This window comes from Primulina tabacum, chromosome 3 (assembly GCF_025594145.1).
Source record: "Primulina tabacum isolate GXHZ01 chromosome 3, ASM2559414v2, whole genome shotgun sequence".
NCBI lineage: Eukaryota > Viridiplantae > Streptophyta > Magnoliopsida > Lamiales > Gesneriaceae > Primulina > Primulina tabacum.
This window is the reverse complement of record NC_134552.1, coordinates 6,993,883-7,014,318: the sequence shown is the minus strand read 5'-3', so window position 1 is coordinate 7,014,318 and position 20,436 is coordinate 6,993,883. Positions and strand designations below refer to the sequence as shown.

The window sequence follows — 20,436 nt, the reverse complement described above, 5'->3', positions numbered from 1 at the left end:
ATTATTAAATTTTATATTATTATATACTTATCATGTTATTGTATTATTGCATATATAATTATTTTTTCTTATATCTTCTTGTGATACTATGATTTATTATTTAATCAGAAACTACATTAAAATATAATAACAAAATTGCATTAAAATCATAAAATAACATGTAGAAAGAAAATTAAAAGGATAAAATATTTAAAGTTAGTATAAAGATGAAATATTTGAGAAAATTAATATAAGAGTTACATTTTATTCTTGAAGTGATATAAATTATTGCAATCAATGTATATTGTACTGATAATTTATTAGCATTTGTTAGACTATTAATTATATATTATGTGGAATAATTAGGCTACTAATTAATTATATATTAGGCGGAATAAATAAAAAATTTTGATATTTCATTTTTACACTTGCAACAATTAGAAATTTACAAATATATCTTTATTGAATCTAGGATTTGTATTGATGAGGAGGTCATTTTTATTTTTTGACAATTGAAAAACATGGCTAATGATCTACACTTTTGTAGGTATATAGATAAAAAAATATTTTTTTATCAAAGATATATTCATTTTTAATGCATAGATTTCCTATAAATTGTGTAGAAAATTTCCATGCAATTAATCTAACAACACACAATTTAAGGGGGTAGTAGAAAATTTACAATGAAAAACTTTGTTATTCTTTTTACACTTTTATAAGTATAATAGTTAAATATATATTCTTTTAATATTTTTAATTATTTTTTAAAATTAAAAAATCTATTCTTTTAATATTTTTTCTAAGAATTATGTATCAAGAAAATGTTATTTCTCTAATGTATTTTTATATCAAATATCAATTCAATTTTTATGTAACATTATTTTCAAAATTTATTTTGTTACAAATTTCTATTAAAAAATAAAAATATTATTATGATCTTCATGTATTTAATGATTGTGTAGAAAATTTTTCATACAATTAATCTAACAACACACAATTTATGAGAATAGTAGAAAAATTACAATGAAAAACTTTGTTATTCTTTTTACACTTTTATAAGTATAATAGTTAAATATATATTCTTTTAATATTTTTAATAAAAATATATATTTTATTAAAAAAAGCTATTCTTTTAATATTTTTTGTAAGAATTATGTACGAAGAAAATATTATTTCTCTAATATATTTTTTATTATCGAATATCTATTCAATTTTTATGTAATATTATTTTCAAAATTTCTTATTTTACAATTTTCTATTAAAGAATTTTTAAATTACAAAATTATGATAACTGATTTTGGAATTGAGACTAAGAAAAAATTTAGTCTGATTTTGGTTCTACTGTTCTTGAGAACCATTGTCAGGTTTAGCTTTAGACATTTAATTTAATGTCTAAATCTTAATCAATCTTAGTAGATATTTCGAATATCACCAAATTTGTGTGTGCTGAATTTATAAATTTGTCGTATGTATAATCTTTTTTAAAAGTGCTACTAAAATCTTTAGTTTCTTACTATAGTCAAACGCGGTGTTCCATGCCGGTGACCGGCTCTGATATCATTATGTCACGCCCAGAGCCCGGGCCCGCGGATGCGTGACTGCACAACGGACCCCTATAGCAACTACTTCGTATTCGTCCTCGCTTTACGAAAATGATTAACCCAAGTTGCTATAGAAGTCCATTGTAAGTCATTATAAACTCATTTTAAATCTTTCATTTTTCAGATGTGGGACAAGTGTATTACATTAATAAATTTGAATTAGAATAAATTATAATTACTTAAATATAATAATATTTTTCAATTCAATTGATTATTATTAGAATGTTATCAATAAATTAGATTAATATCGTGCCTAACTTCTTCAAATTTTTCTTCTTTTTTTGTTAATTAAAAACAATTAAATTCAACATCACAAAATGGTGATGCATGAGATAATAAATAATAATGAGATAGTAATAACAATGGATAATCAATTCTTATTAATTATTAATCAGGATGGTCAAATCGCGACTCATGATAATAAGAAATATTTTAGAGGTGCCAGATGAATGATGATAATGTCATATTTATAATGGTCTAATTTTTTTTCATATTTTAAAATTTATTATATCATATTAATTTAAGTGATATAATTGTCTTAACTTAATTGTTTTACAATTGTAAATAGATATAATTATATATTTCTCTGTACAAATTCAAAGGCATCACAAAAATAGAAATTTAGAATTTTAACATAAAATATAGAAAATTAATTATAGATTATTTTCTCCCTCTCATTTAAATTTTAATTTGTATATATTATTTGCATAACTGGTAATTCTCATTACACCAACCACAAAATCTCTTGTGAGATGATCTCACAGATCAATTTCGTTGATCAAATATCTTATTTGGGTCATCCATGAATAAAATATTACTTTGTATACTAAGAGTGTTACTTTTTTTTTTGTGAATATCGGTAGGATTGACCTGTCTCACAGATAAAATTCGTGAGATCGTCTCACAAGAGACTTACTCTACACCAACATAACTTCCAATTTAGTTATGGTAACGTTATACTAACAATTATTTGTAGGAATATCTTGCTCTCACTCCTTTTTGACTCATTTGTGTCATTTTTAAAACAATTTCATAATAATTTTATCTATGTACCATTTGACTATATTTTTTTCTTTATATAATAGATACTGTCATTGATTTTTTTTAGAGAAATAAGCTGAAAAAGTATCAATCGTGATAACATATGTGAATAAGTTCAAGATATTTTTTTTGTTCAAATAAGTGTTTATTGATTTTTTTATTTAATGTTTGATTATCTTTTTGTCAATATAATTTTCATAATATACTTTTATGTAAATAACTCTACAAATACAAATAAAATGTCATGTCGTTATTGTTATGATTGAGTACTATTTGATAATATATAAATACGAGGAGACTTTAATAAAATAGAATCTATGAGAGTAATTAAAACAATTAATAATTCAATTTATTTTTATTTATTATCAATATTAGTGGGAAAAAACTAATGAAAAAATCGATTGATTTTCTATATATTTCTTTCTCATTTTAGCAACTGTACAAAAATTGAATTGAAAATAAAATTATATTTAATCAAAATTTTAAATCAATTTTGTCAAACTATAATTTTAAATCAATTTGAATTGATTAAAAATAATTTTATTTTCAATTCTTATTTAATTTAAAAGTAATAATGATTGCTAAAAGAATATTCAGAGTGAGTAAAATCTTTAATCCAATGGTGACACTCAAGAGGCTCTAAATGACAATTATGAAAGGGTAATATCAATTTTTGAATGAAAGGTTAACAACAATTTTTGAATATTATTTATAAGGCTCTATATAATGAATATACAATTGTCACATACAAAGATTTTATTAATAATGATGAAATTAATGTAGGATTTACATTTTATTATTGAAATGATATAAATTACTACAATCAATGTATGTTGTAATGACAATTTATTAGCATTTGTTACAATTTTACATATATATCCTTATATGATTTTTTGAATTCATATTAATAAGAAGACATTTGTGTCTTTTCACAATCGGAAAACAAATGAGTGATCCACACTTTTACAGGTAAATAGATATAGATAAATTCAGACATTGGAAAGAACAAAAGATGCTTTCTTTCTCCTTCTTTTAAGTGTCCAATTTCAAAATTTCGTAGTCATGAATTTTTCCACTCAAAATCCATTGCTTTTTTAGACAATTCTCAAGATTTATTTTTTTTAAAAGTAAAATCTAAAATGACATGTGTGATGTGAACATTTATTGCCAATAATTCCATGCTATAAAAAATTGATGGCTATCCATATACAAACTCTAGTGCATGCACGTGAACTATCTATCAATCAAACAAAAATTGTGGTGAGTTGTAATATTGGGCCATCGACCAACTCCAGCCAGTAATTTCTTGAATCGTAAAGCTGTTAAACAAAATAAAATTTTAATTTCATTTCAAGTAAACGTGCCTCGATCTACCAGAAACTTCGAATATATATTGGTTCCTAAGAATTAATTTCTATTTTTTTTCTCAATATATTTGAAATATTAATTTCCCTATATTAAATTTTTTTTTAAAAATCTCTAACATTTGGCCAAAGTTGAAAGCATATAAACTTTATCTATCGCTAGCAAAATCAAGAAGTTGCCAAAAAAATAGGGAGAGAAAATCGAGTTTCTTCGATGAAGAAACAAGGTTGTGAGATTGAAGCTATAGGCATAAACTACACAATCTACACACACAAAAAACAAATCAAACACCCTCAAAATGTTCGAGATCAAGAATTACATGAACTTCCTCATAAAAATGTAGAACAAAAATCAAGCCCAGAAATCAAAAGAGTCCTCAAAGATGTCAACTTGAGAGCAAAGCCTTGGGAGATTCTTGCCATTGTTGGGCCAAGTGGTGCTGGGAAATCCTCATTACTCGAAATTCTTGCGGGGAAGATCACGCTACAATCTGCATCGATATACATCAATCGACAGCCACTCGAAAAGTCCCGATTCATGAAAGTTTCCGGCTATGTTACACAGAAGGACACATTGTTCCCACTCCTGACCGTCGAAGAAACTCTCCGTTTCAGTGCGAAATTCCGGTTACGGCTCCCTGATCATGAACTGAACTCGAGGGTCAAGTCCCTTTTGCAAGAACTCGGCCTGGATCATGTTGCTGGAGCACGAGTGGGCGATGACAGGGTTCGTGGGATATCTGGCGGGGAAAAAAGGCGAGTCTCGATCGGTGTTGAAGTGATACATGATCCAAAAGTGCTGATACTTGATGAACCAACATCAGGGCTTGACAGCATTTCAGCACTTCAGATAATCGACATGTTGAAATCCATGGCGGAAACTCGGGGGAGGACTATAATCTTGAGCATTCATCAGCCTGGATTCAGGATAGTGAAACTGTTTAATTCGATCCTGTTGCTGGCAAATGGATCGGTCTTGCATCATGGATCAGTGGATCTGTTGTCACTCAATCTGAGTCTGATGGGATTAGAAATCCCACTTCATGTCAATGTGATCGAATTCGCCATCGAATCCATTGAAACAATGAAGCAGAATCAGGAGCCATCACCCATACAGCAGCATTCAAACAAGGGAGTAGTTGAAGAAGGGCGGAAGAAAACAGGACGTTCCACTCTACAGCAGCTCTTTCAACAATCCAGGGTGATAGATGAGGAATGCATTGATGTAATTGGATTCGATTTTTATCACGGTTTCGCTAATTCAAGAATGCGGGAAACCCTTATTCTAACTCACAGATTCTGGAAGAACATTTACAGAACAAAAGAGCTTTTCGCCTGCAGAACCATCCAGATGCTTGTGTCTGGGATTGTTCTAGGATCAATATTTTACAACGTTAAAGATGATTTATTCGGCGCAGAAGAAAGAATCGGGCTATTCGCATTCATCCTGACATTTTTGCTGTCAAGCACAACGGAAGCCTTGCCAATCTTCTTGCAAGAAAAGGAAATTCTAACCAAAGAAACCTCAAGTGGAAGCTATAGAGTTTCATCATACGCAATAGCAAATGGCCTTGTTTACTTGCCATTTTTGCTGATTTTAGCAATCTTATTCGCCATACCGGTATACTGGCTAGTAGGATTAAACCACAGTTTCATGGCTTTCTTGCATTTCTTGCTGCTAATCTGGTTGATTCTCTACACAGCCAATTCCGTAGTGGTCTGTTTCAGTGCATTGGTCTCGAATTTCATAATCGGAAACTCCGTAATCCAAGCAGTCATGGGATCATTCTTCTTGTTTTCAGGATACTTCATATCCAAGGAAGGGATACCAGATTACTGGATTTTCATGCATTACATTTCATTGTTTAAGTATCCCTTCGAAGGGTTCTTGATCAATGAGTTCTCCAATTCGAAAAAGTGCTTGGATTCAATGTTCGGAGCGTGTGTGATCACCGATGAAGTTGTTCTTAAAGAAGAAGGATTTGGGAATGAGCAAAGTAGATGGAGGAATTATGTGATTATGGTTGGTTTTATTTTGGTATATAGGTTTATTTCTTACTTTATTTTGAGGTGTAAATGCTCTGGGGCTGGGATCAGAGGTTTTTTCTTCTGAACATCCTTTCTCCTCTCAAAATCTTTGATGATTTGCCTTTTTTCCTTGTGTGTAGGGGTGAATTTGTGAATGGTGTTTAATACATGATGAAGTTCTTAAATGTTCAAAAAATGTTTATTAATTATAGAATATATAATAATTTGATTTAAATCATTTACAATAATTCGAAACTCTTTTGCGATTAAGTTGTATTACTATCAACAACGATGATTTTTTTATAAGAAAAGGAAAGTTCAGTCATAGATAGAGATTAAAAGGGATTATAATTTGATGTGATATATGTAAGTTTGAGTTCAAAATACCTTAAAAGATACTATTCTAACTTCAAATGTAATTACTTACCTTACTTATATATTAAGATATACTATCCAGTCTATGTCCTAATTACCAGAAATAATCTGGTGTAAAGGATAAAGGCTGACACTTGTCAAATTATAGGATATACACTCCAAAATACATTTATTAACATTATGCTCATCAAATTTATGGTGGCTATTGTGTATAATGGATTCTTTAGCAGAAGGTTTTTTGGTGAGTGAACTAATTGATTCAGATATTTAATTCCAAATATGAAATATGAACCATAGAAAATGTAGTTTATATTTTTGTGTAAGTTCATCAGAGAAACCCTTTTTGTTGTTTTAAAAAACTAAAATCGATTACGATATTTAATTCAAATATTTTAAATCATATGACAGTCAAAAATTATATCGTAATCATCTAACGATGCATTATATATACATATCAAATTAACATTTGGCTTGGCTTTTCATCACCTATAAATATCACATCATGACTGATATCAGTTAACCATGTAAATTATTTTATTGGATAGTTTTAGAAACTGAGTGGGTCTCTTGTCAGACGGTCTCACGAATCTTTATCTGTGAGACGGGTCAAACCTACCGATATTCATGATAAAAAATAATACTCTTAGCATAAAAAGTAATATTTTTTATTGGATGACCCAAATAAAATATATCTTCTCAAAAAAATACGATCCGTAAGATCGTCTTAAATAAGTTTTTGCCTAGAAAACTAATACGAGAAAATCACAAAATTATTTTATTAATTCCCTTTGGCAATTAGGGTAAGACAATATGTGGCGATGGAGAGTGGAGAGGTCACATGCAAATTGCAATGGCTAAAAGGGAGATATCTGTTCAAAAAAGATGGTCTAGTTTTTTGCCACATATGTACGTATAGACTGACCCCTAAATGACAAACTATTTTCACGGACTCCCTCTTTTCACCACCACACCCCTACCATTCTTTCTACCCTAACTACCCTCACTAAAAACCATTATTAAATCATATATATATATATATATGTATGTATGAGAATTATCCTTTCTTTCTTTATTTTTTCATAATTTTCTTTTTAGTAGGTCTCTTGTGATACGGTCTCATAAATCTCTATCTATGAGACGGGTCAACCCTACCAATAATCACAATAAAAAGTAATACTTTAGTATAAAAAGTAATAATTTTCATGGATGACTCAAATAAGATGTTCGTATCTCAAAATACGACCCGTGTGACCGTTTCACACAAGTTTTTGCCTTTCGTTTTTGGGTTTACAAAACTACTCATTCTAATAGTTATAAAAGGTTAGAATTATAATTTACCATCTGATATCAAATTCAATAAATGCAATGAAACCCTTTATTATTTATTAATTACTATTCCATATCTAACTCAAATATTTTAATAATCACGTAATTTTTCATCGAATTCAATCTCATCCATCCAAATAAACGACCCCCAAAACTTTTGAACATGTAACATTGACATGCCACGTTTCAAAGGTCGATGATATGTTGATATGAACAAGTGAGATTGGGTCCCCATGGTGATATCAAATGAATCTTTTATGTGGTGGAGAGTTAAAGAGGAAGATTTTTTTGAATATAGGATGTCGTTTTACGGATGATATTTCAATCAAAGTATAAAATATCAATCATTTTGACATAATTTTTCTTTATTTAAAACCATAGCCACACAATTTTTATGAAAATAAAGATTTATTTTGTCCTCGTGCAACCCGTGACGCTTCTCCCGTGAACTTTTCTCTCATTTTGCACTACCAGTTTCTGTGGCAGATAATTTTTTTAAACTTTTCAGTATGTAATAATTTTATAGATATATATCCATAAATCAAACTTATTTTATTTTTTAAATTTAACAATTGTCAAATTTATTTTCCCTCACCCTTTATATATATATATACTTCTATACTATTTTATTAAGTTTGAGACACTTAAGAAGGTGTATTCAATATAGTAGATTTATTGACTTTTAATTACTTTTATAGATTTTCAAAGTCTAAATGTATTCAATTAAGACTTTTACATACTCTATAGAAGTCTAGTGAAATTCAAAATAAACTTTCATAGAGTTTTAAAAAGTCAAATAGTATTCAACATTGACTTTTAAAAACTCTATTAAAGTCTATATGTATTCAAATTTTCCATAGACTTTTAATAACTTCATATAATTCATTAACATACAAACATTAAAGCCTAAGGTACAACTATAAATTGTAAAAAATTGTATTTGGTTCAACCCAAAGATTTGGATGGATTTTTAAAATTTCTAACTCATACACAAGCTATTTATTTTTCTATCTGTCGCTTCACATCACTTTTCTTCTTATCTTTTCTCCTCTCATCTATCTCTATCAATCTCTCAAATTTTCGAAGTGTCTCTGTATATATTTTCATATTTCATTTTCAAATTTTTCATTTTTTGGCTGATTGTTCATTTAATAATTTTTTATTTTAATATCACATGAAATTTTGAATTCTAGAATTGATTTTGTGATTTTTAAATTATGATTTATACAAATTAATGTAATATTCAATAATAATAAAATATGATACAAAAAAATGTTGCTTAATTCTTAATAATTGAATAATCTCGTAACAACCATGATTTTTTAAATTCATTTTAGCATTTTCAATTAATATGTAAGCTATGATATTTTTATACAAAATTTATTCACACAATAGTAAATAATATTATTTTCACATGTATATTATCAATTTGAAAACAAGGTTACAGATCAATCAATTGATGTATTTTAAAAAATTTACAAACATCCATACAAACGCACATATATACACATATAAAGATTAAATGATTTAACTTTTAAATAAGTAAATTTATTTATTAATATAAATATTGAAAAAATAATTTCAAATTGAATATGTCAATTAATTATTTGTTCAAAGAAATTAATAAAAAAATAATATGATATGATTAAGTTTTATAAAATTCTATAAAAGAAAGTCCACAAAAGTCTATAAAAATCTTGCAAAAAAGTCTACATAAATCCACATAAATATGTTTATAATCTGTAAGATTCTGGAAAAGTCAATAAAATCTATCAAATCCATAAAAGTCTATCATTTGAAAAAGTCATTAAAAATCATCAAAACTCTGAATTGAATACACCCCACTTAGAGTAACTAACTTTGGTGTCATGGTCTGTTTTAATAATTTTATATATTAATAAATGTAAAAATTTTAATGCAAGTTATATGCAGTTCAGCGGATGACTTCATTGTTTCTTGGGGTTTAGGTTCAATTGTTATTGAGATCATTTTTTTTTATTTTTTTATTTTTCAATTTATTTTTTAATTTATATATCAAAATTACAGTATAGTCCCTAATTATTTCTTATAATTATATTTGATCTTCATTTAAATATAAATCAAATGAATTATAAAAAATGCGTCCGTCGGTATATTAATATATATAAAGAATTGTTATATGATAAAATATTTATTAAAGTTACGGAACAAGTAGTGAATCAGATAAACTAACCAAATACGAACCATATTCATCCGTAACTAATGTTCACATGTAGATACCGTGCCACACCACAAATTCGTCGTTTACCATATTTCTTTCGATTTTATGTAGTAAAAACAAGGGACTTAGGAATGCGAATTTTGTAACGAATGTGAATTCTATGTTATATCGTATGAATTTCACCGTGTATATTTTGAATCGGTATATCCACACAACACCAATTCTCCACAAAATGTGTGGCCGTAGAGTGGTGTGGCATATCATTTTCCCAAAGGAACAGGATAGTATTAAATATTAAACCTTAAGCTCAAATTTTATTTTTTATGGGACACACAGTTAAAAAGTAGATTGTCTTGAAGTCAAATCCGATTTGGAGCTATTTGAGCTCGATTTGTTTAGTTCAATTGTAATGATCAAACTCTAACATGGATCAAAAGCTTTCTCCTTGATGGATTCTTGAACAGCCTTCAACAGAGACGGCATCAACTTCTGATTGGTAACGATAATTCCTGTGTCCAGATCGAGATATCTTCCTCTGGAGAAGTCCAAAGGGTTCCCACCAGCTTCTGCACAATAATATAAAGACAGTCATTTGGTTGATTTCATCTATTTCAAAACTTATTTAAACACAACCCTTTGATCTGCGTATGATGTTTGACAAATAAGTGGTTACAGTAAATAAACAACATAATCAATAATATGATGTTGCTTTCATGCAAATAACAAATTAAGTGACACGAATTCCTGAGCGACCTGCGACAACAATATATCAAGCTGCATGATCCCATATCTTTTCTCGATAACCTTTGTGAGGGAATCACAGATATATGGCTCCATCTCCTCTAGACAAAGCAGCATATTTAGCTTGGCTATTTATCCTCACAGGTGGCGCTATAACACCAAGTTTCTGTCAATAAATTCTGCATCATAAGATTTCACGTAGCAATAATACTAAATGTTCACAAGCAAGGACATAAATAAAATAGTTAGTACCGTCGAAATCATGCTAGATAATTCATGCATTGAGTGGGCAGCTTTAAAAGATTCGAAGAATGATGCTTCTTCAGGGTTATCAGTAGGACTTACATGCACCTGAACAAATAGGAAAACCAGACATAAACGTCAGTCCCCATAATCCAAATTGAATGTTCAGTGTTTTGTCAAATTTGAAGGATGTCAACAAAATGGAAAATATACATTCCACATTCCCGACAATTAAAAGCGAAGGTTTGACACTTAACCAAAACTTTACAGGGTAAACAAGAAATCATATCCAATATTTTCACCTTTCCGACGCTCGTTTTTTTAGCTTTCATAGTAATTTGCAGCAACGAGCTTAGAAAGGATCAGGAGAAGCATCAATAAAACCACGTCACCACATGCTTAAGGGCTAGAAACCTTCGTTGGCGAGGATCCATCAAGGCCCTGCAAATATGTTCCAGCATCAAGCTGAGCAAAAAATAGGCAACCAACTTTACTGTCAGGGTTGCGTTGGTAGTGGCAAGTAGCAGATCCCAAAGGAAGATTCGGGCAGGCTAGTACTCCAAGCACAACTTTCCCTTCATCTAGCAATGCTAATGCAATAGCATATTGATCTCCTCTCAAAAATCTGCATTTTCAGGCAAAACTGGTGAGTTATTGCCAACTAGGGTTCACAAGACTTTAAAAATAAAATCGAACCAAGTTTTCAAACTCCAACTTCAGAAAGTAAACGAAATTTTGATTCCAGGAACTCCCAACAATCTTTTTTTTTTTTTGTACTTTTCTTCCCTTTCATCCAGCTCTAATTCATAAAGCTTTCAGATATTCACTTCTTTTTCCATATTTATAAATGACGCGAGTTATGAGTGGGACACTAAGCATGTTCTCGTACATTAGCACCTATGAATAAGGGTAAAATACTTTGCCGGCTATAAAGAATTTTTCATTGCTGTGATCTCCCATGCCTCTTGAAGATGCTCTTGATCTAAACAAATTGTGACAAGCATTTACTCAAGAGTTGAATCTCTCAGATGCCATGTCTCTAACATATCAACATATCAAAGAAAAGTAGGAAAATGTTCAAGGATCGAGTCATAATGGCATGCCTGAATTACTTACTTACCCTTTGGTACCATCAACAGGATCCAAAACCCAATGCTGGCCATGGGGACCCCCTTCAGATTTTCCTTTGTCAATAGCAATAAGTACGTCTTCCTCGGATAGAGGTGATATTTCAGACATTCCATCAGTAGCAAGGGTCTCATTCACAAGCTCTGCAATGCGATGCAGTGTTTCCTTGCTTTCTTCTTTTCGGAGGTCTCCTGAATCCTAAAAAAAGCTGAACTTTACAACTCCCAATCAAGCAGAACACAATAAGTGACAATTTGATAGGAGAAAATTCATACCTAACATTCTCCCCAAGGAGAAGGGAACAAATGAAAGGAAGAAAGAATCCAATTTATTTATTATATATTAAAAAGATCAAAGAGAAGCCAGAACAAAACACTTTTACAGATCAACAGGAAGACAAGAATTCTAGGACTACCTCTTCGACAACTAAAGAAAATGATACCGATGGCAACTCCTTTTCCAATATGAAGCTAACAATAGCTTGTGAACCTGCATAATAAATGCAAGCATGAGTAAAATGAAGATACTGATTCTTGAATCGTGGCCTGGCAACTTCAAAGCTAAAAATCATTACGTTGCATCCAAATCTGAGGCTGGATTATTCTGATGAGCTGATACAATCTCGATGGCTCCAGCTTCTAATAGTAATTTAAATATTTAAAGAATTCCCCATACCGAGATGAGGTTTTCTCTAACATGAGGTTTTTTTACCGGTTTCTTCAATGATATATGATATTTGACCTGGAATTTACCGTAAAGTTTCATAAGCCACTGATTTATTCATATATTGCTTCATATTGTGCATTTCTTAATTTATTGGTCATATTACACTTCATATTGAATTTCTGGATCTATCGTTTCTTGACTGGTTACCGATCGACTATTACTGAGAATGACTGAATGAATGACATGAGCCCAGACAACTGGACAACGCAGCTTCAGCCCGGAAAATGAGTCCAATTAACAACAGGCTTAAACCCTGACATATGGTTAATCTTAACAACGTCACTTCGATCCGGAAACGTGAATTCAAAAGGCAAATAAATGATCGATTGTACAGATTCTACTTGAGTACGTTGGGAAAAGTGCTACACCCAATGTTGGTGAAAGCCACATCTTTAGCCCGCAATATTCACTTCAGAGTCCTGAACAGTCACTGAATTTCATTTGACAAGATATTTCTATAACGATACGTTACTACTGATATATGTCATCTCATATTGAATTACTGCATTAATAGCCATCTATAAATATATAACCCAATTTTATTTCCTCACTAAGTCCCCAAAAACTTAATCTCTATTATTTTTTATTTATTGTAAATTCCAGAGGATTTCATGACTCCAAATAGGATGGAATTGAGAAAATGAAAATAAGATCGTGAACTTACTCTTGTCTTTTGTTCGAGACTGTACTGATAGAATTTGGGTTATAAGTTGTAAAATCAAGGATTATACATATTTCCGCTACCGTAAGTATAAGCTAATGACGATATTACGAATCGAAGGGACCCACAATAGATTTGCTTTTTCCATTTTGCACCCACTCTTTTTTACCAAAGAAAAAGGAAAGCTATAATTGTGAATCCACTCACATCCATTCACATTTATACAAAGCAATGCATATACATCACTGCTTATAAACTTAATATCAATAGTATTTCTGCAGATGACAAAATAAAGAGAGACAAAAAAAAATTCTGTTAATACTGCAGTTCAGGTGGAAGATAAGTCACATGTTATTCTGAAGCAGGTAGAACAAGAACCAATTAGGTCAGAGGTTCTCAATGTACAACAATCAACTCAAGTTGAGTCCTAGAAGAGGAATAAGATATGGACGCTTTTGTAATGAGTTAAATATATGTGAGTTGATTTGCATTTGCAGTTTTCTTTGTTATTTGTCAAAAACAGTGGTTGCACAAAGGGGAGAGAAAGCATGTGATACATTTTTACATGAGATGGGGATCCCTATAAATAAGATCTCCCTTCCCTCATTTCATTCTATCCCAAAACCTTCTCTTTTTAGAAAGAAATTGAGCTGTCTTATTATTATTTTATAGAAAGGGATTGTAACCCACAGAATACCCCAGCGAAAGATGAAACTTTTCAATCTTGTAGCCTAATGGGTTTAGGGGTTTACCACGTAGAAATTAAATTGATGCGGAGCACAACTTCAAAAAAAATTTAAATGTATTTTAGGCATAGATATAAGAATAAATTAAGCCTTGATTTAAGTTGATCTGATATGAAAGACGGTTATTGAGTCAAACCATTTGAAAACTAGACTCGATGCTTGTTAGATAGGCAGTCAACATCCCAGATGAACTTATGCATTGAGATAGTACACCATAATCCGCCACGGTGACAGGACTTTTATCGGATTTTGATTGGACATCAGACTGCGACAATGCCCTTTGCACCTTCTGTGCAGCGACGCAGCAAAACACGTGTTACCCACAAAAACAAAAACGATAATTCTCACTCCCCCACCCCCAACGAATCAACATTAACATTAACTGGGCAAACAGAAATTCGCCCAAACAAACAATCTGGGTATTCCCCCACATAGACATTTCAACGAACATTTAACTTACCATCAAGAGAGGACTTAATTTTCCCACTATTTCTTCACAGAAAATAAATAATCAACAATGTAGTACATAATTAACATAAATTAGATTCCATAAACAGTAATCAGTACCTCCCTGGATCCGATACCTAGAGCGCAGCGATTCAGCTACTCATGCTTGTATCCTTCCTGTATTTTCTTCTTTTTCCAGCCGAATTTTCGAAATTCGAAGTCAAGAGGGCGTGTAGAAAATCGGGTCGTCAGTATGATTCAGAAAATAAAAGGAGCCCATTAATCAATCGGGCTATAAATTGAGCCCATTAAATAATTGGGTTGTGGAGTTGGATCACCATGCAATCGCTTCTTATTTACTCACATAAAATATCACTTAAAATATATCAAGTCGCTCCACAATTGTAAGTTATTAACATGAATTAATTATTATTATTTTATTTGTCTCGTAGCTTGGGTTTGTCTTCCACAAATGTCACATTATTATATTATTATTATATTATTATTAATATTATATTTTGGTGTCCTGTAACTAACTTATGGGACACCAAAATATTTAATTCCGTAATTATCATTCTCACCCTACTCAAAAACCATATCAAATCACTCCATATTTTACATAAAAAAAATCTAAACAAAATTTTCCTTTTAAATTGAAAATAATTTCGTGTTAATTGTTTAATATTATTTGATCAAATTTAAAATAATAATAACACATGCATTGCATGTGCATTTTTTTGCCAGTGTTTTACAATGGTTGAGCATGTCAGAGTAACTGCAGCCAAAATTTTCCTCTTATTTTACCCCAATGGCTAGATTTGATGGGTGATGTTTTTATTTTTCAGTTAGCTATATGTTTCTCCCGAAGGTTGACGGTTGTCGACTTCAATATCAAACATTGAAGAAACTGATTTATTTCAACCATTCATACCAGATTTTTCTAACATTTCTACCACACTTAAATTGAAAGAAATTAACATAAAATTCAAATGCAAGAGGTATGTTTGTGATACCCCACAAGTGGACTAATCATATGTCCGAGCCCAACATGGGTCCATACACGGATGGCAGTGTCGGACCCATCTCCAGGTCGGAGAACCGGTCTATTAGGTTGGGTAGTTGAAGCGAGCCATGGTAGGTGTGCTAAGGAGCTAGATGACAAGGGTTAAGAGGCGTGCTAACAATGTGTGCTAAGGAGCTAGATGACAAGGGACTAAGATGTGTGCTAAAGAGTTAAGATGTGGATGGTGGGTGAAGTAGTTGGAGTTGCGTCAATTGTAACCAAGGGAGGTGTTCAGGGTCAAAAAGAGCTATCAGTTGTCGCATGGTGGCATCGAGCTAGGAGGAGTGGTAGGTAGGGAGGTGAGCAATGAAGTGTGGTAAGCGAGGAAGGGAGCCGAGAGGTGTGCTAAGGTGTGTTGGATGAGTTGAGATGTTGAGGATATTCTAAGGAGTTAGAGATGAGTTAAAGAAGACTTTGCAGTGATAATGCTAAGGAGCTAAGGATCAGCTAAGGAGTGCGGATTGTGCTAAGGAGTTTTGGATATGCTAGTAGCATGGTGTGCTAAAAGAGTTGGGAATGAGCGAAAAGCTAGAAGTGTGAAGTATATGGTCAATTAAATTAACAAGGGTGATGCTCCTAACTGTTTTCTCGGCCCATGCATGGGCAAGCTCCTCTCTATTTGTCTAGCTTTAGGATGCCAAGCCCCCGGCCAAGGAGGCGTATGAGTTGTATGCATGTGGTCCATACCAAGTATATGTGATCCCATCCGGCTCGATACGCTGGACAATACTCGACCTTTGCTAGGTGGATTTATCCGGGCTCATGCTGATCCCATAATGCTCTCAATAAGCTCCTGTATTCGAGTAGTTTTCAGGTGGGCACTACTCTCACTTCATTTCAACGGGTAAGATATTGCCACATATACAATTTCAAAAAAAAAAAGTGGATCTTACATATGCATGGGCAAATCTTAGCCATCCATCCTATCATGGGGGCAATGTCCACATGGATAGGATGAAATAAACCAGTTTTCAGCACAACACGAAGGAACATTTATGTGCTAAAATGAAAAGCAGTCGTGCTTACTTATTATGCTCGACTAAATTATTTGTTTTTCCATTCATGCGGACGTGGATGAATATTTATATGCTAGAAAAAAGGGGCAAACTATTACATCTCCAATCTGCAAAAAACCCACTGCTTTAAACACGTCCAATTTGTGAGAAGACCCCAAACTAAAAATTATCGAAATAAAATAAATCGAGTCCTAACGAATCGCCGAAAGTGAAATATTTGATCAAAGAAAACAAATATCTCATCGAAAAAAAAAATAAACTCGATTTTTCGACAAAATTCGGAAGGTAAAAAAATGGAAAAATGAATTCACACAATCATGTTTCTTTGATTTTGGCTTACAAATTCATATGATTATCTTTTAAAAAAATTTATTCCACTTTGCACATGGTGTTTAGTGGGGCACCCCCAAAACATTGATTCTTGTCCTGATTCAAATTCAACTATAGAATTTGGTGCATTCAAACTTCAAAACCAAACAATTAGTGCCTCTTAGGTAAGTCAGTTTGACTGGCAAATGTAGGCCAACAAATAGTAGCTCCCTTTTGTAATTATGCTCTATTATTATTTCTAATCCATTGGGATACTGCTGAAAACAACTCCCTAAATTTATGGCCATTTTGTTGTATTATCTTTTGGTTTTTCCTTCACTCCCTCCACCAAGATTTTTTTCATCAAAATACCCTCCTATCTCCCAAGGTAGGTCGGTCATAGGTTTCGAAAAGAAAACAAAAAAATCGATTTTTCAAAAGAATTACTGACTGGATCCAAAATACTAGAAAATTTTCCCACAAATCAACTCTTTCTGTCCTATTTAGGACTAAAGATCCCGAATTTCGGATAAGAGTCGAAAAGAACTTTTTTTAAAATAAAAATACAAATAAAATTATGGAAAAGGACTGTCCCTGTTCCATTGGGTCAAGCCCTGCATGTGTTCTTGTCAGATTAAAACTGCAAATTTATGAACAAAAGTTGCTATTAAAACACCCCACCTTTCATCCACTAAGCAATCATACATAAACATTTATCCCTTTGCCATATGTTCTTGTTCTTTTATATATGTTATGTCACCAAATTTCCCACAATCACATTTCTATTTGTATTATCAGCACTGTTGAATCTTGATGCATTTCATCCATCTTTTATCAAGTTTTTTTTTTTTTTTCAAACTTTGAAATTTCATCTTTCTTTTATTGTTTCTTGATTTTTGGATGAAGGGTGGTGCAGAAATGGCAGTTCCTCCTTTATTCACATGCCCCATAAGTCTAGACTTGTTCAGAGATCCTGTCACTCTCTGCACCGGACTAACATATGACAGGTATCATATTGAGAAATGGCTCGCCGCGGGGAACTTGACATGCCCCGTTACAATGCAAAAGCTCGACGACCTTTCGATTGTGCCTAATCGCACACTTCGTCATTTGATCAACCAGTGGCTCCAATCCAGCACCCAAAACCAGCAAGAATGTGTCGAGCTTACTGATGCCAATCCTTCTTTTGATTTGATGAAGCAAGTTATTGAGTCAGATGAATCCACATTGGACAACAGGCTACAAGTGCTGGAAAAGATCGACTCTTTGTTCCAAGAACAGCCCTTCAGCAATTCTTGCCTGATCAGATTAGATTTCTTTGGGTTACTATTTGAACTTGCTTTAAGAAATGCCAAGACCTTGCATATTCAAGAAAGTTTGGTTCTTGTTGAAAAATCACTGATTTGTGCCCTGAAATTGATGTCTTTTAGTGAGGTAGAAGGTCTCAACATGCTGAAAAAAGACTCCAATTTTGAAGGGTTCATTCATTTATTCGAGCAAGGGAGCTCTTGCATCAAGAAAAGCTTATGTCTAGTAGTGGAGGCAATTTCATCAACACCAGAGACTCGAGTCCTCTGCGAAAAGATCGGTAAATCGACCAAGATTTCGAAAGGAATCGTCCATCTCATCCATTACAAGTCCGAGGAAGTAGAATCTGGGATCAGGGCAATGTCAGCACTATCTAACCTCGAACCAAACCGCGGAAATCTAGTACGAGAAGGTGCGCTTCAAGCGCTGATATCCTACATATCAAACCTCGACAAGCACGAGAAGAACTTAGCATCAATCACAATGTCAACAATCGAAAGACTTTTATCAGTGGACACTGCAAAAGAGATTGTGCTAAACCATCCGTCCGGCGTCGATTCGCTGGTGAAGATGGTTTTCAGAGTGTCGAACCACGAAGGAAGCGAAAGCGCGGTGAATTCGCTCCTGATTATATGTTGCGAGTCAAGAGTTGGTCGGGAAAAAGCCATTGTTAATGGGGTTTTAACTCAGTTGCTGCTGCTTCTGCAGAGCCAGTGCAGTGGGAGGACTAAGACCAAGGCCAGGATGTTGTTGAAGTTGTTTAGATCCATGTGGAGCGAAGACTCTAGTCATCTGTTGGAGTAAGCGGCCTTGTATTCGTTAATATTTTCTTTTTTCTATTTGTAAATGATTATTGTAAATTTTTACAAGCATAGTTTTTTCGATTTATATCGTTATGTTATTATTTTCTGGTAATATCTGATTTTTCATGTTGTTAGATTCTGATCTCGAATAAAAGATCATACGTGACCTAAATATGATTGGATCGACAACGCTGTAAAGATGTCCCCGTGGCTAGGGGTGAGCAAAATTTATGTTTGGGGTAGGATATAGTGTAAAATAGAAAGAAGTATAAATTGGGAAGGAGGAATTAAGTTTGGTTCAATCATAATTGGTATTTATTTGCTTGAAAAAGTCACAGGCTAGTGTTGTAGAAAAATCAATTGCCCACTCCAAACATAGGACTTTATGTTTATTATAATAATATTATAGATAAAATATCATATTTAAACATATAATTATAAATTACATGGATTTATTTAATCGAGTGGGAAACTATCCTAAATCAGGGTGATTTATATTAATTTTTCAAAATATATATTAAATTCTATATCGTTAATTAATAACTAAAATTTGTAAGAATTTTTCAAATAACCAATATATTAAATTAGTCACAATGTTTTTTTTTTTTTTTGAAAAAAAAAAGTTACATTGAAAATACACTGTAGCATGTGGATAAAATATGTTCGATATGTGATGTTAAGGTGTTGCATTTTTAAATCCAGATATTTTATGTAAAATATGTTATTCTAAAACATATTAAATATATTTTATTCTATTTATTTTGAAAATGTGTTAGGCCAATCTAAAATACCATTATTATTTATATTCCCTTTAAAAATTAAATAAATAAAATCAAACTCATGTTCATCTTTTACTCGTGATGCTTTCGGCCTAAAAGTGGGATATGATAAAATGTTTGCTTTATAACTAATTTTTGGACGGAGAATTCAGTACCCAAACACCAGGAAAACATATTGTTTTCTCATTATATATATCACATTATAATATTAAAAAAATTAATTTTGTAAAAATTTTAAAAAATCATTAGATATATACCCGTTCAAAAAGGGACAAATGTCGTATTTTTCCGTATGAACACATCCTTTTTAACGTTCTTTTTCGTATAATAAACTTGATATACATCAGTAAGGCCTTAAGTTTGAGATGATATTTCGGGTTTAAGACTCATGCCCAAGGGCCTAAAAAGTAAATACGTTTTTTTCGTTTTTTCATAATATTTGCTCTTGCCTCTCCTAAATTTTTGAACTTTTTTGCTCCAAACCTCTATTTTCTGGTTACGTCCCGATAACATATATCTCTGTTAGCAAAAAAAACCGAGGAAAAAATAAAT

General features: G+C 31.9%; 3 protein-coding genes across 3 annotated transcripts; 2 read left to right on the top strand and 1 right to left on the bottom strand.

Annotated features, from left to right (window-relative positions):
- Window positions 1-4,124: 4,124 nt before the first annotated feature.
- LOC142539722 (ABC transporter G family member 5) lies at window positions 4,125-6,138 on the top strand. Its single transcript, XM_075645366.1, has one exon. It carries the CDS (start codon window positions 4,200-4,202, stop codon window positions 6,096-6,098), a length of 1,899 nt encoding a protein of 632 aa, XP_075501481.1. The 5' UTR covers window positions 4,125-4,199; the 3' UTR covers window positions 6,099-6,138.
- Window positions 6,139-10,514: 4,376 nt separating this feature from the next.
- Window positions 10,515-14,467, bottom strand: LOC142539721 (3'(2'),5'-bisphosphate nucleotidase 1-like). Its single transcript, XM_075645365.1, has 6 exons — window positions 14,373-14,467; window positions 12,442-12,515; window positions 12,019-12,224; window positions 11,313-11,523; window positions 10,908-11,006; window positions 10,515-10,821 (listed from the first exon to the last, which is right to left on the bottom strand). The coding sequence occupies exons 3-6, from the start codon at window positions 12,135-12,137 to the stop codon at window positions 10,732-10,734; spliced, it is 519 nt and encodes a 172-aa protein (XP_075501480.1). The 5' UTR covers window positions 12,138-12,224; window positions 12,442-12,515; window positions 14,373-14,467; the 3' UTR covers window positions 10,515-10,731.
- A 3,127-nt stretch (window positions 14,468-17,594) lies between these two features.
- LOC142539720 (U-box domain-containing protein 26-like) lies at window positions 17,595-19,153 on the top strand. The gene has a single exon (XM_075645364.1). It carries the CDS (start codon window positions 17,895-17,897, stop codon window positions 19,104-19,106), a length of 1,212 nt encoding a protein of 403 aa, XP_075501479.1. The 5' UTR covers window positions 17,595-17,894; the 3' UTR covers window positions 19,107-19,153.
- The last annotated feature ends 1,283 nt before the right edge of the window (window positions 19,154-20,436 follow it).

Coding starts and splice junctions, on each gene's coding strand:
- LOC142539720 (XM_075645364.1), top strand. CDS start 17,895: ATGAAGGGTGGTGCAGAAATGGCAGTTCCTCCTTTATTCACATGCCCC.
- LOC142539721 (XM_075645365.1), bottom strand. CDS start 12,137: ATGTCTGAAATATCACCTCTATCCGAGGAAGACGTACTTATTGCTATT. Junction 11,524..12,018: donor CCTGTTGATGGTACCAAAGG/GTAAGTAAGTAA, acceptor CTGAAAATGCAG/ATTTTTGAGAGGAGATCAAT. Junction 11,007..11,312: donor ATGGATCCTCGCCAACGAAG/GTTTCTAGCCCT, acceptor CTATTTGTTCAG/GTGCATGTAAGTCCTACTGA.
- LOC142539722 (XM_075645366.1), top strand. CDS start 4,200: ATGAAGAAACAAGGTTGTGAGATTGAAGCTATAGGCATAAACTACACA.